The sequence below is a fragment of the Poecile atricapillus genome, chromosome Z (genome assembly GCF_030490865.1).
Source record: "Poecile atricapillus isolate bPoeAtr1 chromosome Z, bPoeAtr1.hap1, whole genome shotgun sequence".
Lineage (NCBI taxonomy): Eukaryota > Metazoa > Chordata > Aves > Passeriformes > Paridae > Poecile > Poecile atricapillus.
Window position 1 is genome coordinate 105,319,627 of NC_081289.1, and position 26,412 is coordinate 105,346,038.

At 36.1% G+C, this 26,412-nt stretch overlaps 1 protein-coding gene across 1 annotated transcript in view; it reads left to right on the forward strand.

Annotated features, from left to right (window-relative positions):
• The first annotated feature begins 11,383 nt into the window (after positions 1-11,383).
• The window catches only part of CNTNAP4 (contactin associated protein family member 4), a 202,679-nt gene continuing 187,650 nt past the window's right edge, over positions 11,384-26,412 (forward strand). The window contains exon 1 of the mRNA XM_058826085.1: positions 11,384-11,483. Coding sequence (XP_058682068.1) covers positions 11,387-11,483 — 97 coding nt within the window. The 5' untranslated portion in view covers positions 11,384-11,386. The remainder of the gene's footprint in view (positions 11,484-26,412) is intronic.

Sequence of the window (26,412 nt, forward strand, 5' to 3'; positions counted from 1 at the left end):
GATAGAATGACACGACGGCTGGGTGGTTTTGCCAGTAATATAGTAAGTAATTAAATTTCTTATCTATTCACCAGACAGTGGCTCTAACTGCCCTGTGAAAGATACATCAGGATGAATGCTGTAATTATGGAGGTGAGCCACATTTGAGAAAAATGGTTTGCTCCTCAGCACAGGAACACAGATGCAGTTTGGTGATTAAAGACGATAACAGGACTAGTAGGTGGCTCTGCAATTTCGGATGGAGCACCTAAGTCATAAGTCTTTGCTGCCTTTCTTTTGATCTCGCCCTAAATGTCTCAGACTTATTCAGAAAAGCTGTGCCAACAAAGAATACTCAATATCCTGAATTAGATTAGCACCAAAATTATTGGCTTATACTTCCTTTGTATTAAAGATGACTGAAATTTTCAAGTTAACTGAATTCCAAAGGCTGAGAAATCACATATAAAGCCAAGGTGCAGTTAGTTATTTTCAATTAGTCAAAATACCAAGAATATATAAATTCCTTGATATCCAAGAGAAAAATTAAATGTCGTATGTGGTAACAGAAATAAAATCACAGGCACCTGTTCTGAAGATGTTAATCTAGGTATAAAAGGTTATGTTTTTTATTATTACTCTGCTTTCACTCTGTTTCCTGCTTGAATAAAACACCCATTGATAGCTTTGTGGCTGAGACTGGAATACTGGAAATGTCCTGTGCACAGACATAAGAGAGACAGTTTTGTATTGTTTTTGTTGTTTGCAAGTATTCCAAAATTCTGTCAAGTAAACTACATGAGGTAAAAATGAATACATTCTTGAAATATGACTTCACTGGAAATTTTGAAAGCAAATCCATATAATGGTGTCATTAGTTATCAGATAGCTCTTTTCTATCTACATATTAAATGCAAAGAGTAAGTGTTATTCAGATGAAGTTATAAATCAGTTAAATCTCATTACTCTGTGCTCATTATAAGGTCCCAGGTTTTAACTATCCCTGTTTCCCATATAGGTTATATAAGAAATAAATAGCTTATTATCATTTGCATTCAGAATGTGCATGATGAAGTTGCATTCTAAAAGACAGCTAAGCCAGTTGAATACTTAATTTGTTTCTTCCCTATTATTAAAGCATGAAATAGCAAAAGAAGAGAACAACTATAAAACATATTGAACATGACATATATGAGATTAATGTCTGATCATGTACAACATACAAATTAATAAGCAGATTTGTCAGCATACAACATTGAGACTTTTTTAACCAAGGACTTTATAAATGTAAAAAGCCCTATCCTTTTATAATCTCTGTGTCAGATTTTCAACATAGTGATTTGTATTACACTGACTATGCATTTAAAGTTTTTAAGAGGTTTCAGAAGAAAGGAAAGAAGTTTTGAGGTGAAGAAAGTTCGTATCAGCAGTATAGATGACTTTCACAGTGTTGCTTTTACTATATATAAGAAAACAGGGCTGGGGATTAAAGAAAGTGTAGAACCTCTTTCTGTTAATTTTCATTTAAGTTGGAGAGTTTCCGCAGAAGGCAGCAACAAATATGTTGTGTTGCTGTAGTGATGTAAAGTTAGGAGTAAACAGTAGTAAACCTGAAAGGCCTGACTTCTTTTTTCTGTATTTCTTAGTTTTTTTTAATCTCAGAAATACATGTCCAGTCTTCGTCAATGTGTGCTTGTGAGATTATGATAAATAAGAATAAAACTGTACCTGCTTGTTTTGGCTGACTGTAGCAAATTTTGTAGTGCTCTTGCATTTCTCTCCAGCATGACATAATTAATGTTTATGCTTGTCGGTCTGTCAGTTGCTTGCTTACTTTCTTCTGCATAAAATCTGTGTGTTTCCTAACTCTGTTTAGTTTTTTAAATGGCACAAGCAGTATTTCTGGTATCGACAGGGGCACACAAAGCTCAATCAAGGTTATATTGCAGACAAATTGTTTCTTTCTATGGGAAAAGCAGAGTGAAAGATCAATATTAAACCTTGGTTTGTGGAAAACCCAGGGCATTATCTACTGTTTCAGGAGGGATAAATGGGAGAATGGAAGGCCTAAAGAATATAAGCTTCCCTGTAATTGCATCAAGTGTGAGGATCTGATGGGAATCTTGGTTCCTAATGCAAAGATACAGATGCTTAGCCTCTGCAGTACTCTTTTAAAGACATTCCCTTGCTTTGCAATGTATAATGTTTAGTGGATGCTCTGCTGCTTTCAGGTTGAGTATTAGCTCTTGCTTCAGAACACACCAGCCTGGACTGAGAAGTTAACATTGTTTTAAGCAAACTGCAGTGGCAGTACAGCATGAGCAACTCATATATAAAGACAGGTGCTGACTTCAGAATGAGGAGAAAGGTGAGTGTGTGGAGGGTAAGTAGTGAGCACAAGAGCAAACAGGACAATACTACATGACACTGTGTATTAAAACTACTGGTTACTTGCTTTTCTTAGTTTTCTTTTTCCAGTCTTTTGTGAAAAGTCTTGCTGGCAGTAAGGATGGAGTAAAATCTGGGAAAAGCTAGGCACCTCTGATTAATTTGCATCTTGTTTGTCAACCCAGGACTTTGAGATGTTGTATTTCACAAGATTTCCCTAGCGATCAAACACAGAAAAACATAATTCCCAAGGATTTCACATTCTCAGACAAGAGCTGGTCTGGGTCCTTAATGCATTATTCAGTAAAAAAGGCAGTGTAAACGAGTGAGTGAATTTGTCCAGTCAAGTCTGTAATAATAAAAAAGGCACAAGAATAAGTTTTTTTTCTTTTGGTTCTATATAAAAGAGCATCAGACAAGACAATTGCTCATTTTACATTCAGAAAGAAACTGCCTTTGCAAGAGTCTGATTGTTCACTGATATGGATGGGGAGGACTACTCATGTGGCTGCTAATCTTTCTGTCACTGCTCATATCCCAAATGTCTCTTCCTCTCAGTGTCTAATTCACAATGAAATAGAGAAAGACTACCTACCTGAAACACACCTCCAAAGTGATCTTACACCTTGGAGAGATAACGATCATATTTGCCAGCTAGGCATTGGTATATTGAGAGTTGCTCATTGTATCATGTGATGTTTGTATTACTAATACATGTACACATATATGAAAAATATTCAGGCTGGATACTTTATGTATAATCCCTATTGGCATATAACAAAGGAAAGGGAAATAAGAACATACAGAGCCAAGTGATTTTCCCTTTTCTGATGCCTGCAAAATATTACCTAAATGGGGGGGGGGGGGGGGGGGAGAGGGGGAAAGGAATTAAATAATTTCCCTTTAGAGTATTGTGTGTATGTTTCAATGCATTGAACAATGTCAACAACAGTTAACCTACAGTATGTAGAGTCTGACCCTGGTTTGTAAAATGCAGTCCAGATCAATGAAACATTGGCTATTTGCAGCTTACTCTTAGTGCTGACAATGCAGGTGAGACCTGCCCATTCAATTCAGAGATACTCACATTTTTGAAAAAGCTGAGTACCATATTTTTGATCTTGTTCAACTTGCAGAAACCTGTTTACTACCTTTCTTCTTTTGTATTATCTCTCTGTTACACATTGCTTCAACAAAGGACCAGATTTGTATCCTAATTCTGTTGTCAAATGAACAATTTCACACAAATTAAGATAGAGAAGACATATTACATGCCTTTTTCTCCTAACATGGTGGAAATAAGACTTGCATAAGTTACATCTTCTGTTGTATAACAACTGAACACTTGACTGCTTTCCACTGAATTGATAGATTTTGAACATGAAATGATTACATATAACTAGTCTTGTAGTGCTGATTTTTATACAGTCAAAAAAAAGTTACAACGAACAACCAAACAACAAATACACAACTTATTCATGTTTACCTTCCTAATATTCCTGCTTCAAGGAGAGTATATTCCTACTTCAAGGAGACTTGTCATTTGCATAGAGAAATAAACCCAGGCTCATTATGGAATCATAGTTTCATGACTCTTGCTTTCTTGGCAATGAAATCTAGGCTTGACATAGAAAGAAATACAGGAAATACCTTAAACAGGGAAATACAGAGCTGGGCTTCACTTTTCATGCATTGGGTAGACAGACATAATGGAGCTCAAGGCTGGATGCTTTGTAGTCTTATTTGCAATTGTATTTGTAGTTGTATCTTTGGGCATGATTATAGCAAACAACTACACAACAGGCAGTTTCACCTGACTTTCAAGTGCCTGAAATCTCCAGATTTCAGTCAGACAACTAAGCTCCCTATGTGATGCCCAAGGAATGCTAGCTGTGAATGACAGTTATACCGACCCAAACACTTAGTGGGCAATTACCTAAGTTAGTCTTCATAAAATACTACAGAAAATAATCTTAATTCTCTATTTCTGTTGAAGGAATCTATATCGAAAAAAATTCACAGCCCAGAGTCTTCAAGATTTACTTGACTCCTTTGACAAAGGAATCAAAATTATACCAATTCTTGAAGAGATTTGCAGAGCATCTGGGGTTTTGCATCCCAATCCAAGGCATGGATCTTGGGTTCTTGGCTTTTCACCAGTCTTGAAGATTTTCAAATTCATGTTTCTAAACACTGGTACACAGCATGGGACAGGGAGTCTCTGGATCCCTTGTTCATTTCTGCTCAGACCCTTTGGGTCTGACTCCATTCCCAGCTCAGATATGTTCCTTGTGCAGGTTACAACTGATCTTTATATTTTTGGTGGCTCAAGCTAAACTTATATTCATGTCAGTGTTGGCTGATTCAGCTAGGGTCTTGTGCTTTCAACTAAAGAACTAACTAACAGCTGGTGTCATCAATATCAGCCTCAGATAATGCACATTCTTGCATATTTTACTACTGCATATCCTCCATCTTTTCTTTGGGAAGGTCATCTGTGAGTAAGGTATCAACCTTTCCTACACTGAGTGTATTTTCCTAAAAATCTCCCAAATCATAAGCCCCATGAGCCTGTTCCTGCTATTTGCACTGTAGCCATGAATGAATACATTAAACAAGGCCTATACATAAATGACAGCTTTTTCCACCTTCCTTTACTGCCTTTCCTTCTGATTCATTGCACATACACTTTTCTATCCTCCATCTTTTTTTACATTATCAAAGAAACATCATAACAGTATCATATTCATATGCATCCAATGTCAAGAATTTATATTCTTCCTTTAGGAAGGAATCAGATATCAAAGAGAACTATGAGCTTTGTGTACTATGATCTGCCTTTGATAAATTCATATTATATTTTATGCCTTCACTGTGCCTTTCTAATCTCCATGCCTTTAGATATGCTATCCTTCAAGATATGGTCTAATTAGGAACAAAATCACCAAAGCACCTTAGCATCAAGTCCTTTAACACTGTTTTCTTGCTTCCTTTTATTATTCACACATTTATTTCCACAAACTACTTTGTATAATATCCTTTTAAAAAATACCCACGTCACATGTGAGACATTAAAAATATTTACTAAATATTGTTGGGATTATTATTATTATTACTATTATTATTATTATTATTATTATTATTTTATTTTTATTTTTATTTTTATTTTACTGTTGCTATTACAATTCTTCTTATTGTCACAATTAAATATTTAATATTTAGAAAATATTTGAGGCCAGTTTTGTTTCATCAACCTTCATCAATGACCTAGACAGGGGAATGCATCCTTTGCAAGTTTGCAGATAATACCAAGTTGGGCAGGAGTCATCAGTGTGGGCATGCCCTACAGAGGATGTGGGCAGGCTGGATCAATGGAATGAAGACAACAGCATGAGGTTCAACACAGTGAAGTGTTATGTCTTGCACTTGGATCACACCAACACCAGGCAGTGCTCATGGCTGAGGGCAGTGAAGCTAGAAAGCTGCCTGGGAGAAAAAGACCTGGGGGTGATGGTCAACAGCAACTGAGCATGAGCCCAGGTGGCCATGAAGGCCAATGGCATCCTGGCCTGTACCAGCAACAGTGTGGCCAGCAGGAACGGGGCAGAGTGATTCTCCCCCTGTATATGGCATTGCTGAGGCCACACCTCAAATTCGGTGTTCAGGGGCCCCCTCAGTTCAAGAAGACATTATGGTGCTGGAGCATGTCCAGAGAAGGGCAATGGAGCTGATGAAGCATCTGGAGCACAAGTCCTGTGAGGAGCAGCTGAAGGAACTGGGATTGTTTAGCCTGGAGAAAAGGAGGCTTGGGAGACCTTATCCACAACCATGTGAAAGGAAGGGGTAGCCAGGTAGGGGTCAGCCTCTTCTCACTCCCAGGTAACAGCAACAGGAAAAAGGAAAAGGCCTCAAAAGGTGTCAGAGGGATTTAGATTGGATATTAAGAATAATTTCTTGACTGAAAGAGTGGTCAGGCATTGTAATGTAACAGACTTCCTAGGAAGTGATGGAGTGACCATATCTGAAAGAATTTAGGGGGCATGTGGATGTGACACTTGTGGACATGATTTAAAAGCACAGATGTCAGTCCTGAGGTATTGGTTGGACACAATCATATTAGAGGTCTTTTCCAACTGTAAAGATTCTACAATTCTGTGTATAAGTTCATTTTCCAGTACCCAGTATTTATTTCCTGTGTTGGGAGGCACAATACATGGAGTATTTATGATGGAAATAATAAAATTCTTGACTGTGAAATGAGAAGATTCACAAGGGCTAAGAGGAAGCATTTTCACAAACCCTGAAAAAAAGTTGTCCCCTGGATTTTCATAGCAGTCGTTCAGGTGAAAAACCTGAATGGTCAGACAGCAGCAGCAAAAGAACTCTCTGTGTAGCCACGTATCTTGTTACAACCTTCAAACACAGATTTACAAAAGTGTTCAAGGCATGAATTGTTCTGTAGGTTCATGGAGCCATGTCTGCTCTGGTTTGTGTACTGTGTCTTGTCTGAGAAAAAAAAGTAGGTTTTAAATCCTTAATGAAGTCATTAGTGTAGGTGCAGTGAGTGTAGTTGCAATAAGTGGTAAAATGAGCCATACACAGATGGCTTCCATCCCCTCCCCTTTTAAAAAATACAGCCTGAAAAGAAATTTGCAGCTTTGCGATAAGACAAACTGTGCTATCCTGACCCTACTGGAAAACAACAAATCAAAACAAAAACCAAAAACCCAAAACATTGTTAAGACTAGTAGTTATACTACCCTTCTTTCTGAAAATCAATTTTTACTCTATGTCATACCTAACAAACAGAGATCTGTGATTAAAAAAATGTATCAGTATAAGGTGGATATGAATTTTATTTTTTCTTTTAAAATGGCATAAAAATATTACAAATATCATTATTAGTGTACCTGGCATTATGCAGTTCTGTTCATTTATTTTTGATTTATATTTGTCTTTGAGCATTTCTGCTCTCTGCAGTCTCTGCAGACAATTACAGAAGTGTTTTTCTGCAGGGCTGGGAATAGTACTGGGAAGCAGGTTTTACATGATCATGAAAGAATTCGATTGCATTAAAAAGATACATTCTCCAGCTGCCTTATATGACTAGATGCTGTAAAGAGGAACCTGTAATTCCAATACAACTGCAGCAGGTGGCACTAGAAGGAGGGTTAACCAAGGCCATGACGCAGACAGAGGACCAAGAAAACTAAATAGGAAAAGACGGACACAAACATTTAAAAATTTTATCTTTCTTTCTAGTCTCCTGAAACAAAGTTGCAGTGTCACTGCTAGTTGTGTAGTAAATGTGGGCTTGATAGAGCTGAATTAGTGAAAGGTGAGGTGAAGAAGGTCGTAATTTAATAGCTAATTTCTAATTTGGTTGATGTCTTTGAATGAGAAATTTATTGGGAAGGAATAAAACAAATATTCTCAGTCAGCCAGTATGAATGCTGTTGACTTTTCATACTTTTATTTTTGTGCTTTGCAAACAAATTATTATTTTTTTGTTATTAAATAATGTGTAGTGAATAACTGTGATACACTGAAAACAACTGTCCAGTTGTAAAAGTGAATTTTGTACTAGAAGCAGAAGAAAATGCACATAACTGTTCTTTTAAAAATTGGTTTACGATTAATAAGCATATCACAATAGTTCCAGAAGCATAGTTACCATGTGTTTAAAAACTTTTCTTCTTTATAGACAAAAAGTCACAGTAATTTTAAAGAGGAATAATTTCTATTAGGTTTTGTCAGCTAAGAAAAAGGACTTCACTGCAAGGTCCTTCATTTGTAAGTGAAGGCTGGCAATACCCAGATCAACTAATCCAAGTTTTGAACAACTAAATTTTGCAGTTGTTTTAGCTGTAAGGATGAATTTGTAACAAGACACAGCTGTTTGGGGGAACTTGCAGTCTTGCTAAAGAATATATATATGAAGATCAAGTGGGAAGGACCCTCTATCAAATCAAATGGTCATAATGATACATTATAAAGGCAAATAAAATGAGTAAGTTTTTTAGTGTTTGTGGAAAATTTCAAAAGCAAGATATGAGAAGGTAAACAAAACACTGGAAGAGTGGGGGAAATTTTAAAATTGCCATAGGAAAAGAGACTTGTAAGAAACAGAAAGACTTGTCTGGGTTCCACAAAGAGGAGTTCAGAAGTTGCTGAAAACACTGGACACTGTATGGAAGAGAAATGGCAAATGAGATACTGGCATACAGAGATAAGATTATATGAGCAGAAATATTTCATGGATGCAGGAGGAAGATATGATGCAGAAGCAAAGAGGAGGTTGCAATATTCTGTGTGAGTCAAGCTATGCTATTTTTTGTACTTTACCAGTGCCAAATACCATAGATTCATCCCTGGATAAATAGATTATTATCTTGATATTCCAGATACATACTGTATAGACTGCTGCAATTCTGTCTGTCCAAACAGAAACATATGTACATATTTCGGAATACCATTTTATTCCAAGACTGGCTTTTCCATAATTATAAAAGTAAATTGTGTCCATGTGTATATTTGCATGCAATTCAGTCCAAAAAAAAAAAAAATAAATAGCAGAAAATCCTATGACCTTTGTCTGTTGGATGTTCCTTTTTGGTGACTGTAAGCTATTTTATAAGACAAATATTTACCCACAATGGCATTGTCCTTTTTACTGAATTTACATTACATTACCAGAATAATAATTCTTCCTGATTCAATGCCCTGGAGATCTTAGAGCTAATCCTAAAGAACATCATTACATTGAAAGTCCTTGCCAAGATTTTATGTGATATTTGTCCTATTTTTAAGCATGAAATTTTGTCTAGCTGCAGAGTCAAGGACCATCTCATGGGATATTCTTTAGAGATGGGATGCAGCACATGGAACATTTTTATGCTCATATTAATTTAGTTAGAAGGTCAATATTAACTCAAGGAACTATATAGCAAAGAAATCCAGCTTCTGGACAAATGACTGTATGGTTTTACTAAACTCTGGGAACAGACTGTAGAATTTAAAGGATGATTTAGGAGAGCTAGAAGGCAGGTTATGATTCACATAATCTTTAATACAGTTTCTCCATGCATTTTCATTCAAATAAAAGTTGACATAGAGAAGTGGAAGGCCAGCTACATAACAGATTATTAACTTCACTTCAAATTTTCTACCCAATATAGCAATTTAGAAATAGGCCTTTTTTTTTCCCCTTAATCATGCTAATTTGCTATTTTAAAAAGAATGTAACAAAACCCTGCATTAATCACCTTTCAATTTTTTTTTATTTTTCGTTGTTTTGGCTGATCTGAAATACATTTTTGTAACACCTAACACAGTCTGGCTTAGGTAGCATGAAACCAGAACACATTTTTACTCTTATTTCTGTTGATGAATAAGAGCATCCTTCAAGGAGCGAGGGAGCAGATTTAAATAAGCAACAAAAATTCAGAAGCTTCAGGAGCTTAATTCACGTTTCACCTTTATCCCCACAGTTATTCTTGACAGCAAACAGTTCTACGTGGCAATTTGCAGAAAATTCTATAGCCTCTGCAACATGGAAGAGGGACATTCAGCAACATTGTACCTCGTGTCTGACCCACAGACAGCAGTTAGGATGGAAAATCCCGTTGGTGTAAAGGAGTGCTAGATAGTTAACATGAAGTAGGAAGACAAAGTTTGGACCACTGGGCTGAATATACAAATGCTAAGTATGCTTTTCATACACCTCACAGTCACAAGACACATAGTTTTGTTGTGTATTGTCATAGTAATTTCTGGCTAGACATAGACAGTTCATAGAGTGTGAACACTGCAGAAGCAGCATGATGGGGTCATTGATGTGGTCCTTTAATGCACTTTTACCCTCAGTAATGTCAGGCGTTTGCTAATGCACAGTTAAATTTTTCACACTTGAGAAATAATGTCTCTAGAGTTAGCATATACAGTAATTCAGCCAGTTTTGAAAAAAACCCAAAAAAACCAGCTACAAAGAAACAAATAAAAACCAACCAAACAAAAAAATTCCCAAACCCAGAGCACACATTTAAGATATAGTTTGAATATAATGACTTAAAATTCCTCTGAAGCTCTTTCTCAAATTAAGTTATTTCCCAAGCACAAGCAATAGGACAGTTTTAAGAGAGCTTTGTGAAAGTATGGAAAGAAAAATGTTCCATGTGGTACTTGGGGGCTAAAGTATTTTGGGAAAGCCAGGTGTAATCGTATATTTATATTATGTTTAGGTGTTTACTCTTAGGATGTAATTTTTTAATGCCAGCATTAATAGCAATAAAGCCCTCCAGGGACAGTGGTGGCGCCTTTTTCTAAGGGGCAGTCAATCACTCACTTCTCAAGTAAAGGCAGGCTGCTCATCTTACTCGCAGGCTTAGGTTCTCTGCTACAGGCAATTCGCTTTCCTTTAAGAGAGCGGAACTTGCAACGCTTTTGCAGCTGAAAGTGTAAAAAGAAAAAAAAAAAAAAAAAAAAGGAAAAAAAAATATAAGAAGGCCATTAAAAGAAGGAAGAAGAATTACCACGCCGGGTAAAAAGGCTCGGCAGCACGCAGAGGCAGCGGTGCCCAGGCGCAGGCAGGGCAGGGCAGGCAGAGCGCGGCCGGCGGCGCTCGCTCCCGTGCCGGCCGCGCCGCCCACCGCCGTCCCCGCGGGGCCGCTCGGCTCCCACCTGCCGCCGCCAGGGGTGGCCAGCGCCGCGCCGCCCGCCCGCAGCAGCAGCAGCAGCAGCGGCGTGCGGAGCCGGGCCGCCCAGCAGCCCCCAGCGCTCTGTGGCAGCGCGGGGAGATATTCTCGCTCCTGCTCCGCAGGGCTTGCTGCTGCGAGACTGAGCAGCAGAGCCGGAGGTGTGCGCGCGTGTGCCAGGAGATGCGGAGCGCATTTGGCTGAGGTGCCTGGCCCCTGGGAAGCTCTGCGAGGAGAGGCGGGGAGAGGCGGTGGGAAAGAGGCAGGAGCAGAACTGAAGTACAGCACAGCTGTTTCCGAATACTCTGGTTCTTTTGGGTGCCTCGATGAATGTGAACATGGATCCTGTCACTGAAATCTTCTTGAAGCTGCTCTTTATCCTGTCTGTTCATCACCAGCATACGGCAGTGGCAGGAAATAAATGTAAGTATTGCCTATGATTTAAAACTCGATCCAGAGAGTGTTGAAAACTTCTGGCTGTTTTTTTTTTTTCTTTCTTTCTTTCTTTTTTCGCATTTAGAATAAATATAATTTTTGAGACAAACATTTATGCATCGAAATCGTGACAGCAAGCTGCTAGCCTGAAAATGTTCTAAAACTCTTCTATAGATTTTTACCACGAGTCTATGTACAGAATGTTGTTTATAAAGCTTACTGTATAAGAGTATCTGAAAACAGCGTTTTGCTAAGGGATGCATGGTCAGACGTATTTTCATTTTTGTTTTCTCTTTTGAACTGCAGTATTTTCCAAGGAATTGTGTCTTACGTGGAAATTACTGGCAGACTTCTATTGTGCAATGTTTCTATTGTGTAGTGGGTTTTAGCATTTGAAAATTTTGAAAGCTGGTATCTGCATATCCTGGATTAAGCTGGCACTCAACTTTAATGGCAATCACAGTGCAGTTCAAAAGCAGTAGCAATGTGACAAGGAAAAATGTGGACAGCAAGACTAAGGTCTCTGCATTGATTGCTTAGGGAGTATTGGTCATGCATGACTACAGAAGAGAATGATAACAGTTACAATAGAAAGTTGTTTTTGTTTTTTTTAAATGAGTTAGCCAGTAGAGTGGTAGCACAAAAAAGACTGTGATTACAGTTTTAAGGACAATCTGCTCTCTAGGAGTGAAATCATACAGATAGACAGACAGACAAACAGATACACACACACACACACACACATATATATATATATATATATATATGTATGTATGTATGTGAAAATTCCTGTTCCCAGTGTTGAATTAGGTTAATTATCTTTAAATTAAAAAAGAAAAAACTTATTAAGAAATTAATTTTCAGATATTTTTTATTTCAGTAATAGAGCTGAGTTATTCTTGTTCCATTTGATTCAGCTTCAACAAGCTGAAGGATTTCATTTTGTGTTCTGTGGTAGTGCAGTAGCCTAAATGCCAGATGCTCATAACCTGAACTGAGCATATTTTCTCCCCTTCCTATTGAGGCACTGGTTGTGCATCATAAGAATGGGAAGGGCTGAAGAAATGCTTCTGTGAGAAGAAAGTGCATGCCAAAGCAATGAGGAATGTTCAGGAATAACCTTACAGCCCAGTGGCAGGGGACAGCTCCCTGGAAACATTTGAGCAATGGCAGAGAAGTTTGAAATGTTCAATGGATCTATAGCCTAGGGTTTTGCATATGGATGGTTTGCAAGCTAAACATGCTCCCATGAGCCAGACATTCACACTGCAGCACCAAAATGATCTTGTGCTGTCATTCAGTAATGATATCTCATTTGATACTCAAGTGCATAGTGTAGCCCTAAAGATGAATACTAAGTTCCTCTTGTTAAACACCCTGCTGCAATCCAGTCACAGCTTTAATTCTCTTCATCATTCTGCATTGTACAGTTTATGAATACATCCATTTTCACAAGACCATGATAATTGAATTGCACATTAATAGCATTTGGCACTATGCACGAAACTAAATCAGTTGCTTACAGGGAGGCATATTAAAACCATTGCAAAAAAAGACTTGCATCACACAGCAAAACAGTAAAGCACTAGAGGTCACTCTTACAATTTAGGAAGCAAGGTTTCAGGAAGAGGCTCAAGCTTCTTTCCAATATGGAATTCTGAAGGATAAAACAAATCAAGTATGGAATACATTTACTACTGGCTTTCCCAGATACATCTGAAAATACAGGGAAAAATCCTGTGTCCAATGGTTGAATTGAATGAACAGATTTTTTCACGTATATGCTACTATTTATAAATGCAAAGTATTTTTATTAAGGAATAAATCCTAACTACTATGTCAAAACACTCATCTGTATTGAAAGTACAAGAACTCTGCCCATGCTACAGGCAAGATACTATTACTATGGGAAGAATAAATTAAATTATTTAAATTAAACAATGAACAATAACCTATGGAGAGAGTTTGGCCAACCTAACGCATATTGTTCATTTTCAGTCTCTAATCTGGAAAAAAAAAATCCCACTATATATTGTTTTGGAAGTGAAAATTTCTGTAGGAGAAGTAGTTTGTTTTAGATAGTTTACATCTGAAGTATTATGGTGTGAATTTTGTTAGCGTGCTAAATTCAAAAAATGATCTTAGGAGAAAGGGTTTTTCATAATTACTGATTATGGTAGATCCATGCAAGAGCCATTATTTACCTACTTGAACTTACTTTACTCCTTTCTTCTCGTGATGTTAACCAGGAACTGAAATCCTTTTCAGTAGGTGCATCTATTTTTCGCATTAATGTACTTAACCACATTTACAAAACCTGGTGAAGTTTGATTTTCTTGAATGAATTTTGTTGGCTAGGTTTTCCAGTAGTCTGCCAGTCATCAAAGACAGTAGGATGGGTTTTTAATTTTTCATCTATATTAATATACTTTTCTTGGTTTAATTTTATGGTTTTTTTCTGTAGTAATAGATCCTGAATACTTAAGTTTTTGCCTTTAAAGCCAGTGGCCAGTAAGAAAAAAAAAATTTAAACACCTTTAAATGTCATCTTGAAGGGTCATTGGTAATATTTCTAAGCCAGTTGTCCAAAGAAAATTTCTTAGATCAAAAATGGATGTGTTCAAAATTTTTTCTGTCTTAAATAAATCGCAATAATCCTCTTTTGAGTAAAATGATTTTAAAGTTCTTAGGCTGTCGGGAGCTAACAGACCTTATAATCTAAAATATGAAATGTTATTTATAGGGTCTTATTTTGTGGTTTGTTTGTTTCCCCTGAAAATTAACACTGACACTTCCAACCAAGAGAATTAGTAATTGGTACTGAAATTTTGAAAATTTTAGAAGTTCTGTAGTAGTACTGCTTAGAGCTTTCTTATACTTCCGTTCTCCCAAAGAATTGCATTTCCAGTGTAGTTGAAGGAAGTTGGAAGTGCACAGCCTTAGTAAGTAATTGTATAAGGTCAAGTGTGAGTTTTAAATGAAAGATTAAAGCTAGTACTGCTGGAAGTTTTTTCCACTGGAGCTATGAGACATTTTTATTTTATTGGTAACTGTCTCTGCTGTTGTAAATCACCAAGTTACTAAATCGTCACTTAAGAACCTGCCAGAAATTGGTACTCCAGTAGGTGCAGGGGTTTTTTTTAAACTCTCTAAAACTGAAGTGTTGCAGAAAACATAATTAAACCCTCTATCCACATCAAGTCAGCTGTGACTGAAAATTATTAAGGGAAATTGTTACAGTGAATGAAAATAAAGAGGAATTGGGGAGTTTCCATGCAAATTCTCACTTCTGCATACCTACTTTTCTGTGTTAAAACTCCCCAGTTTTACAGAAGCTTTTATGAATTCAGATTTTCACATGTGTACTATGATCACAATTTCTTTAAATGCATAAATGTTGTTTATTATTATTGTTATTATTACTACTACTGCTACTACTACTACTACTATGATTGCTGTTGATTTTGTTTTATATAACAGGAATTTCTTGTTAATGCTAGATTAGAGGACCTCTCTAAAGCTGACAGAGAATGACTATTACTGAAACTGAAGTTTTCAAATAGAGGAATGACTGAACACATACCTTGATTATACCATCAGATGCAAGTCATTGTACAAGGATGGATGAAGTATTATCCCCGGGAAGGGATCGCTTGCTACAAGGAAAACATTGTATATTAATTTTGAAATTAATACCATTCTGATGTTAGTCATTGGTGCCAAACAGTTCTGTAGACTAGCTGACAATTTTATGGAATTGCATTAAAAATATACTAAAGTGCTGCTTATCAAAAACAATTTAATTTAAAACGTAATTCTTTTACTTTTAGTTTGTGAACTGGAGGGGAGGAGAAAGTAGTCACTTCCTTAATTTTCTTTTAGTTTCATTAATATTTATTTTCTGTTTATTATCATCTATCTCTTTTATGAGAGAGCAATGGAGACCTCATCAGAGATCAGGCCATCTCTGGGCAATTATTTACATGAATAAAACATTACAGACATTTCTGGTATATTTGGCATGTTGTTTGTACAGTAACATCAAAAACTTGTATCAACATCGAATCTAAACTAATACCAGAAGAAAAATCTATCAATTTTTTTTTTTCAGACTTTAAAGGCTTAGAATTCACAGAAAAGCCTTGGATTGATTACACTGAGTATAATTAACAATTCACATCCCATTGCTCTAGCTTTAAAATTCCCATGAATACATTTGTCCCTGAGCCCAGTCATCAGGATGGATGAAGCAAACTTGGTTATGATTGGAGGTGTCATGATTGGAGGAAAGTAAGAGACAAATAACAACATTATCAAAGTATGATAGAATCAACCACAAGAAGAAAATGCAGTAGGTTATACGTTAATTATTTATTATATTTGCTGTGTAGGTTAGGAAATACTGAAATTTTGATTAAATGCCAGTCAGAAGTTCCAGAGGAAGCACTAACTTCTTCATGTCTTCATAAATATTCAGTAATGGCCATTTTGCTTTCTTTCTTTCCTACATAAGAGTACATAAGCCTACATCTGTGTTCATCCACAAGAAAGACAGCTTTTGACTATGACGATTTGCCAAAGTCTCACAAAATAATGCATGCTTTTATCATTGTATATGAGGTATAGAGCTCAAGTTTAATATTCTTTCCAGATATTTCTGTGTTGCATTCCACAAATAGTTTGTCATATAGGTCTGTGGTGTTTTAACCCCAGCCATCAACTAACCAACCAACACAGCCACTCAGTGATTTCCCCACCAGCAGGTAAAGATGAGGAAGGGTAAAAGATAGAAAACTTGTGGATTGAGAAGAGTTGAACTTGATGACCTTTGTAGGTTTTTTCCAACTCAGTATGTTCTGAAATTCTGTCCTGTGTATAGAAAAAGCAAAAGTCATATACGCGAGCAAACTAAAACATGGAATGCTTCCACCACACCAGGGGAGCAGGGCCCCATCACACATAACAGTGACTTCGGAAGACTTACGCCATCACTCCAAATGCCCCCCCCACACCCCTTCAAACCCCTCCCCCCGGTTTTATATGCTGAGCATGATGCCATGTAGTCTGGGGTATCACTTCGGTCAGTTTGGGTCACCTGTCCTGGCTGTGTCTCCTCCCAGCCTTCCATGCATTCTCAAATTCCTTTCCATCGAGGCACTGTAAAAAGCAAGAAAGATTTGGGCTTGTTTTTGGCTCAGCAATAAAAAAATAATCTCTAGATCATTAACCCTGTGTTCAACACAAACCCAAAATGCAGCCCTGTACTTGATACTGTGGAGGAAATTAACTCTACCCCAGCCAAATCTCATATAATATTCTTGCCAGTACTCTGCCTACTGATTTGTCTTCTGAAAAAACTTCAACAATCTCACCTTCTAACAAGTTTAGCTGAGAAAAAATAAGCGAAATATTCCCCCATTCCTTCTCAATCCTGCTAACTCCGCACTCTTAACAAGCAAATCAAAGAACAATTGAATAGTCAAGAAGCATTAAATCTTTCAAATATTTCTTTTCTTTCCCCCACAAATAAACCTGTGCATTGGTGCTGCTTGTAGGTCTGAGAGTTTAGTGTGCTGTATCACACAGGATTGTGGGAAGGTTAGAACTGCTTCTCCGTACTTTTAATGTTTAATGTTAGCTGCTCTCAACTAACAAGGTGATAACAGAGGTGGGAGCTGTTAGAGCTATCACTAATTCAAAGAGCTTTCCTTCCTAGAACACTCCAGGCAATTTTTTTAAAATCGGTGAAGAAATAACAAGTACTAAAATTAATCAGTGTCTGTCACTGACTCCAGAAGTACACATTATCTTTAAGATGTTTCTGAAGTGAAAAGTTAAAATTTGCTTTTCCCTCTGAGTTTTCAGTTGTTTTATGAAGAGAGATGGAAAAGTAGAAACAATAGTGAAAAAATTTATTATGATGAGTTTCTGTACAATTGCTTGTATTTTGCACTGTTAAGTGTTTTGGTAAATTGATCTGGTAGTTCTTAAATATAAAATTTCTTTGTAAATTGTAATTTTGTCAGTCATGGCCTATGTGTAACTTCTAGATTAAAAACTGAAGAAGAGATGTCTTTCTCAGTATACTGATCTATATTAGATAAATATCATTTTAACAAGGGCTGTCTTTTTAAATTTGAGAAACATCATAAAACATATAGGAGAAACAGCTTGCTGTTGAGATGAAAATGCTTTGCTCTGTTTGTAAAAAATGATGCATCTTTACTGCCAGAGTTTACTGCTAGGGTTTAACCAACTATAGTTTACTGAAATTTTACCTCTGCAATGTTTTATATCTGTGTATTTTATTCATTATTCTACGTATTTTTATTCTTACTTACATGTCATGTGTGTGTTTTATATATGTGCAAGTATACATTACAGATTAATGTTATACTCTATAGAATATCTGTGAAACTGGAGGATTGGTGTCCAATTATTTTGCTTTTCAGAGGGGAGTTTTTACTACAAATTGGTATGCTATTTTTTAGAAACCAAAATATTGTGTGGATCTGAGGTAAAAACTACACTGTCTGTAGTCTACTTAATGAGCATTTTTACTGCAATAATTTGAAAAGTGATTGAAATCCTGGAAACTTCATTTTAAGTAGATTCAAATTAGGAACAACAGAATTATTATTTAAATATCATACTCAATAAACAAGTGAAGAAAACTGTCTCTAGGGCTTTAAGTTTCAAAGGACAGAGAAGAAATATGGTTAGAAAATCTATCCAGCTGGGTAGTGGGTCTAATAACTTTTCATTAAGTAGATCTTGTTATTTAGTTGAGCTTAAGAATAAGTTATTGCTTGTTCCTTGCTGTTAGAGTGCCTGTTTATTTCTATAATATTATTTCTATCAATTAAAATATTTGTATATGGAGTCTTGGGGGAAAAGTAGATTAGAAACAGCATGTTGGAATATTTGAATTTATTTTTATTACTTAATATCATTGTTTTTTCAGCCAATAGCTGAAGAAAATCTTGCACATTTTCAGGTGTTTCTCTGTCCTATTCGAAACCTAAGTGGAAGGTGTATTTCAAAACCTTAGCTGCTTCTAAAAATAAAATTTTATATTTTTTTTTTCTGATTATGTTTAATATTTGCTACAAGAAATCCCCATCTGTATTATTTGCTTGACCTGTTCAGAGTTACTGTGAAAGAATACCTTTATAGAAAATTCTAAAGAACAAAAGTCTCATTAAATACATGGTTAAACAGGGTACAAAAAATGTTATTACTCAGATGCCATATAACCTAATAAGCCTTGCCTGGAGAGAAAACTGAATATGTTGTTATTAAAGAAGGCCCGGCGCAGAGGTTTTGAACAAGACAGCAAGAGTAAAATCTTTTGAGGGGAACATGCACTATAAAAGTGGTGCTCTAGACAAACTGAGTTGCATACAGGGAGCCTGAAACACTAGTTTAGTTCACCTGCAACATTCTGCTGTATCCCAAGTTATATTAGACTGGGTGTGCTCAATATAGATAGTCTATAATTATCTGAAAATTTTGAGGGGAGGGGTAAAGTTGGTTTCTTCAGGATTGCTAATTTTGGTAGAGGTCAGCTGATGTTTACTGCTGTAAAGTACTGATAAAAAAATAGCAATTTGAAGCTCGGAGACTTCTGGAATTAGAAATAAAATTATAGATAAGCAGGAGAAGGGAGAATTTAATTGTTTCATTTATTTGTAAGTATTACTTACTTTTGAGATATATAATTAACTTCTTTCTTCTGCAGAAACAGTAAAATTGGGATTTATCTGTCTGAAGTTAAAAATCTGAAACTTAGGTACTTACATCTGATCTAGCTAAGTCCCTATTTAGTCATAAGAAAGAAAAAAGTATATCTTACATGAAGAAGTCATGACGGAGATGGAAGGAAGAAATCACATGCAAAGGTGATTTGCAGTATGAAAGTGCCATTTGGCTCACTACTGATTATGACTGAGTCTAAGTAACTAGGTCATCTGTATGCTTTGTAGACATCTGCACTAGATGAGATGGGTTCCAGTTCTGTCAAAATATCCTACTGTAAATAAGTGTTAGAAAAAAAGCATACCAAGCTGTATTGATTATCTTATACAGTAATCACCAGCTGCACCTGGCGAGTCATTCATATTTGCCATTAAGACTCTCTGAGTCTCCCTTTTCTGTGTTTGGTAACAAAGGTACTCCTTGATTTCCCAGGGGCTAAGGCTGCTGCTATTGCTAGTCCTAGACAAAATATAGGGACTAAGTGGGGAGCTGGAAATGTCCTACCGGTGAGACTGTCTCTAATTCTTGAAAATGTGAAATAGATATTTTGGCCATACACAATGTTCTGGTAAAGTGCAATCTCATTAAATTAAATAAGCTGAAACTGAATGTTCTTTCCACCTGAGACAGTCTGATCATAGTTTTTTCCACCCCTTTGATAAACCATGATTAAAGCTCAATTTTAAACCCAGTCTTGTCAAAACCTATAGGTTTTTTGGGGTTTTTTTTTCGTCTAAAGAAAGCATAGAGTGAAATAGAATCTATTATGAGGAAAAAAAATACCAGAACTCCACAATATTTATTTTCATAAAACAATAATAAAACAAATAAAAATATCCTGGTACTTTTGTTGTTACTTTAAAGTCTTTCTACCTCCTGGACTGACTGTTACTTAGATTAGTAAGACTTTTTAAGCTTCAAGCCAGTAAAACTGTGGCTCTCACTGTAATTTCCAATCAATAACAGGAAGCCTATCTTCTATGCAGTAGTCTAATTTCCAATAGTTTTGTAATCATAGTGAGATTTACTAAACCTTTTTTAGAAGAATAAGCAATCTTTAGTAATAGGGGTCTTCTATTTTTTGGGTGTTGTTTTTTTTTTTTTTTTGCAGTGGGAGAGGGTTTGTTTTTCTTTCAATTAAAAACAGCACTGAATCTTGTTGTCCTTATTTTCTTATAACTAAAGCTCCTAGGGAAATCAATGGGAGCTTTGCCTAAATAAATATTAAATAAAAGCTTTAGAAAGAATGAGCTGAATATTCATTCAACAGTGATATGCTGCATAGTTTGAATATAACTGGTCTCTTTATTTCCTTTCTAAGTACCAGTCCTTTTGCTATGCCTTGTTTGGAGGATGCAGATACACAACTGTATAACAAACAAGAATTACTCATTTGTCCTGCTTGACAAAAAATAAATATGAGAAGAAAAAGACATTTAGAATTTTAGCTAGCTCCTGTGGTTGGGGAATTTCTATGCCTGTAGCAAAAAAACTGCTGCTGCTTTTCTGAGCCAATGGTAACTTCTTTTAAAAAACTATCAAGATGATTGATTTTAATTTTCAAGGGTGAAATAGCCCTTAAAACTCAATTCTTTCAGGACTATCTGGATGCAATGGAGCACACTGACGATTGCTGAGCTGTGCCCTGCAACTGATAAAGTATGTTACAGTAAATTCTTAGTTTTATCAGCCTGAATGTGGAAATTTTAGGGCTGTTTCTCAGTTGCGCCACACCACCAGGCTCTGGTGCTTCACCATACCCATCAGAGATTACATTTCTGTCCTCAAGCAAAGTCTGTTTCAGAGACTACTTTTCCATACAGTAGACATGTCCTCCAGTAATTAAGACTGAGAATGAACCAAATTCTTGAAGACAGGAGGGATTAAAACTTAATAAAAAACATAAAACTTGCTTGCAAATACTAACCTATAATTTTACTGCTAACACGCTTGCTCTTACATAAAATGTATTTGTAAACATACATGTATGTCACTGAATACATTTCTCCCCCTGCAAAAGAGGACAAACGGAAGCATGGTGCTTTGTAATCTCATTTCCTGATGTACTTCTGGAAGATCTAGATAGCAGTGGTTAGCCTGGCACAAGAGAAGACTATGACAGCGTTTTTCTCAGCGTCTATTCTGTAAAAACATTATGTGGATGTCAAGTAAAATAAAATACAGAAGGAATTCAGTAATAGAACAGTCAGCTACCAAACCTTTGTTAGGTTTTGATTTACCCACTTTTACTTTAAGAGACTATCAATGTGCTTTTATATCTGGGTAAAATTTGAAGTGCATGTAACAATAATTAAGTGTAAAACTCTAACCTAGACACAGGTACAGGTTAAATGTAGCTATAGCATTCTCCTAAAGAATCCTTTCTAGGATAGGAAATGTGTAAGGTTTTTTTATGGAATATCACTTTAGCATCTACTCCTCATATATTGCTAATGTGCTTGCGGTATGATGACTTATTTCTTTTCTTCATTTTTCTTTTGCAAGGGCTGAAAAACTCCATCTCTACTCAACTTGTTTTGACTTTTGTGAAGTCATTACCTCATAGATCATACTTACGCTGTATAGCTGTGCTTTACTGTGTTCTGATTCATGTTCTGTGGACAGGAAAATAAAGAATTTAAGAGGTAGAGACTGGGGAAAAGGAAGATTGATGCGCAAGTACCCGTATGTACATTTCTGTGCTGTCTGCAATGAGGTGTTGTTATTTTCAAACCCTTTGCAAATTGTCTGCATCTCTTTGCCAGTTTGCTCTTTATAGCCCAGAAGTGGTAGATACCCAGTCAGACTGCCCCAAATTTAGAGTGATGGGTGAATGATGGATTCACAGTTATGCTGAACTTTATCTCTGTTATACTTAGGAAGCTAGAGTGAAAAACAAGCATTTTTTCACCATTTTGTGTCATGTTGGGGCAGGGGGGTAGGGTGGGTAGAGGTGAGGAATCTAACATGGCAAATAAGTCTTCTTCTATCTCTGCAGTGACTACATAGAAATTTGACAATATTCTGCTTCTTGGGAAGGATGGTAGTATATTCTCTGTGAATGTTTTACACAAGGACAGATTGAGAAATTCTAACAGAGAATTCTCTGATCTAACTCTCATTTCTGGTAAAGTGTGATGGAGGTACCGAAGAGAATAGTCTCTGTTTTGATGTCTCTAATATATTTTTGTAATGTCTCAGTGGAAGTGTTTCTAAGATAATGCCGCAGGTGTTGAAAACATATGTTGAGTAGAATCAAATTATGTCAAGTTTCAGTGCACAGTAGTGCATACTTGAATATTAGAGATTTAAAGATATTATTAAAAAATCTACCAGTGCTATGAATATGATGTTCATATTTACATGCTAGCTTTTATAGTTATATGTAACCTTATCTTGTTGAATGCTTCAATGCTGTCTCAAAAGATTTTTTTTAATGAGAGATTTATCTTTCACACCTGAACTTTTGTTCATATGTTATCATTTACTGATTGCATATATACTGAACTATTTATATTGTTTCTGTGGCTTTAATTAATGCAGAAATACATTTGGAAAACAACATCCCAGACTGGACATAGATCTTTTTCTCAGTAATTCATGATGGATAAATGTAATAAATTTAACCTTAAACCTGATTGACCCACATTTATGAGAATTTTTAAATGTTTCTGTCATCCTTCCTGCCTCTGCCAGTTAAGAGCTATGCGTAGGAGAAAGTAATGATGAAGATGGTGTTTGTCTGACTTTGGAACCCCACTGCTAAAAATATGTAAGAACCACTTTTGCAGTAATGGACAATTTCAGTCAGAAAATCAGGTATTGTTTAGTATAAAATCTTTTTTTCAGACTAGAACATTCTAAAACATTGGATGTTTCTTAAACTGTAATTTTTCATAAAACATAACCAGGTAAATAGGCAGAAAATAGCAGCAGGTGGTAATCACTCAGTGTGTTACCTTCTTGGAGTATAAATAGTGGTCTATTTTATAATATCTTTTAATGTCTGCCCAAAAATATTTGACAGATAGTGTCTTGATCCACTTAAATTTCTTCTAAGCAAATAATCAGTTGTCATTTTTCCAGCAATTAATCTGTCATCACAGAAGAAATACTGTGCTAGATCAGTATTAATATTAGAATATGGAATTTTTATGAAAGAAGAATTGTGTTATTCCTAAATAACTAAACAGAAATTTTATTTTCAAAGCCTAACTGCATGACTCAGAAGAAAATAAACCATTTTTTTTTTAAATAGTAAGTGGTCTTCTGCTTAAACTACTATTGGGAACTTTTTATTTTATCTGTCAAGGCATGTAAAACACATATTCATGCTTGTATTTAATTAATTATTTAATTAACGGCACAGTGAGCAAAATCCCACTTCAGTAAGTGGTTCTAAAGCAAGTCTGCATAGATACCTCTTTACAGATGCCTTCTAACCTCTTGCCCCAGTACTAGCCCTGTGAGTGGTCACACCTCAGCCCACCCTTGAGTTCTGCTCCCAGCCCTCCCAGTTCTGCTACCCAAGTGTGGACCCAGGCATCTTGCTGGTCTTCCTGGATTGCTGCAAGACAATAGGGAGACATGTATTAGGCAATCTTGCTCCTAGACTGTTGAATCCCTACTAATACATTCTTGCCCTCTATACCAAATCATTTCTCAATCACAAATTTACTACTGATGACCAGTTAGAATTTGAATTTCCCTTTTCTACTTTTATACTTGTGTAGCTTTGTATATAACTGCTTTTTTATTGTAGTTGAGAAGTCTGATTTTATGACTCAAATATTAAAACAGAATTTGTACCCGACTTACATATAATACTGTTTGAAGATGTAGAATGTAGACAGAGGAGTGTGAACACAGAGGCCCAGTCTACTATGTTTTCAAAGGATATTAAAATTGAAAAATGATGCCTGGCCTAGATTTTTTTAGGACTTGCAAATTAATTCATTTACTCTAGAAATGTTTACACTTTTATGCAGAATTTTTAATTATTTTTTTTTTTTTTTATTTTATGTGCGGTGGAGTTGTTTTAAAATTGACTCAGGTTTAGGTCTTTTTTTTACAATGCTGGAGTTTGCTGTAATATGAAATAATGTTACATGATCAGTCAAAACAAAGTTTTTCAGAACCAGACTGCAAGAGAGTTTATTTCATAAACTCCCTCAACTCCCTTTTGCAGGCATCAGAAATTCAGATACTTGGTTGTTTCATTTACCATGGCCTCATTTGTTTCCCTTGTAAGTTTTCCAAGAGTTGGAATTATCTCTATTTCTGACATGTGATTTGGCTGCCATGATAGGCCTTGGCCATTCTGCTCATTATTGTTTCTTACTATTTGAGAGAAATGTGCAGTTTTCATAGGGATATGAGTAGATGGAGCCTTCAAACTTTAAAGTTGTGTATATATTTGAATATTTGAAGCAACACCTCATAACGAAAGAAGAGCCTAATAGTCACTAAACCTGTGTACTGCTGATAGCCCGCCTGTGAAACATCATCTGTGTTTTAGCAGATGGGTTTACTCACAACGGTTGGTTGTGGATGTCAGCACTGCATGCACAGTGTTGCTACCTTGTGTGGCTTTTATGCTGGCTTTTGATATTGTGCACTCTCTGTGTAACTCCAATATTCAAACAGTTGCACAAAATGAAATCCTTCCAATGACTTTTTAAAGAATTAATCTTTGTAATTGTGGAAGAGAATAAAATAATGAGTTAACTAAGGCATGAAATAACTGTGTGCAGGTCTAAAGGATTTTAAGTCTGAGTCCCATTCTAGGCTCCCAGTCTGTCCTTGCCTAAGGAGAGATTTCAGCAGGAACCTAGCTGGTATCAGCACCTGTAAAAGAGCAAGAATATATGTCGCCCTGAGAATCAGGCCCTTGATATAATTTTTCTACAAGTTCTAGCCACTTTCCCAGGAAAGTAACTATAAACATAGGTGTTTATACATTCCATTAAAGATATGCCTTTTGATGGACATCTCTCACGGCCAGTGCGGTTGGGAAGGTGTTAACCTGACTATCCAATCCCTGGTCGTGGTCAGAAACCTATAAATACTGAAAGAAAAAATAAAGTTTGCTCCTTCTTTCACCACACCTTGAACTGCATCCGTGTGACTCATTTCGTGTCCAACAGTGATAAATATATTGCCTGATTTTTCCCTTGATTTGAATCTCACAATGATTGTGCATCTTAGCTATTTTTTTGTTTTGATTTGAGAGTTGGTTTTATTGTTGGGAAACTTCAGGTAACGTTGATTATATTCTCAGGTAACTCAAAATCTGGGGAAAAGAAAACCACAGAAGCAGCAAACCACTAAGAAAGAACTTACCATTTAATTGTCAGGAGTTAATAATATTTTTATATATAATATCAGTATCTTTAGGGTGGCAAGATAGCACTTGTAACTTTACTCACAAATCTATATGTAAAGAATTACTTCACAAACCAGTGAAGTTCTTTCTTATTATTTTTATAATCATGATTTTAAAATTTCTTTTATTGAAGTTGCTAACACACATTAGCTTTTTTTTATGTGCTTCACTCTACTGAGCTCTCTTTGACCTTTATTTTGTGCTCATTTTTAACATGGTTTTCCTGTTTATGTTTATGTGTTTATATTCACTTTAGTGAATTTAACACAGGACACAAGTGATTGAATTGCAGATACTGATGCAGACCCTGCCTAAGGGTGATCAGGAAAATATCTATTGTTAACCTTCAGGGTAAGTTTCAGAGTTAGTTCTTGAATGCATTTACAGTCAAAATACAAATGCCAAACATCCCACACAAACATTTTCTTTCTTTTTAGGTGTGTCATTCGCAGCTTCTATATGTTGAGCTCGCATCTGTAAGAAGGAATGCCTTTCCAAATAACAGAAAGCTTGACTTTAACATGTTTTTTTCTGTCACTGGTAGAAGTTTTAATTATTTTTTGCAACACCATTGAACAAAGTGAAAACACTGGCTTATGTGGAGAAAAAACAGCCATGACCTCCTTTAGATTTGTCCCTGATAGTGCTGTATTCAGTCATGTCCCTCAGAACAGCTGCTTCCCTTGCCACTCCACCTGCCCCCACCGTAAGATAAAATTATTGATCTAACAGTAAGAAATACTTGTTTTGATATTATAATTAGGCACTATCTTG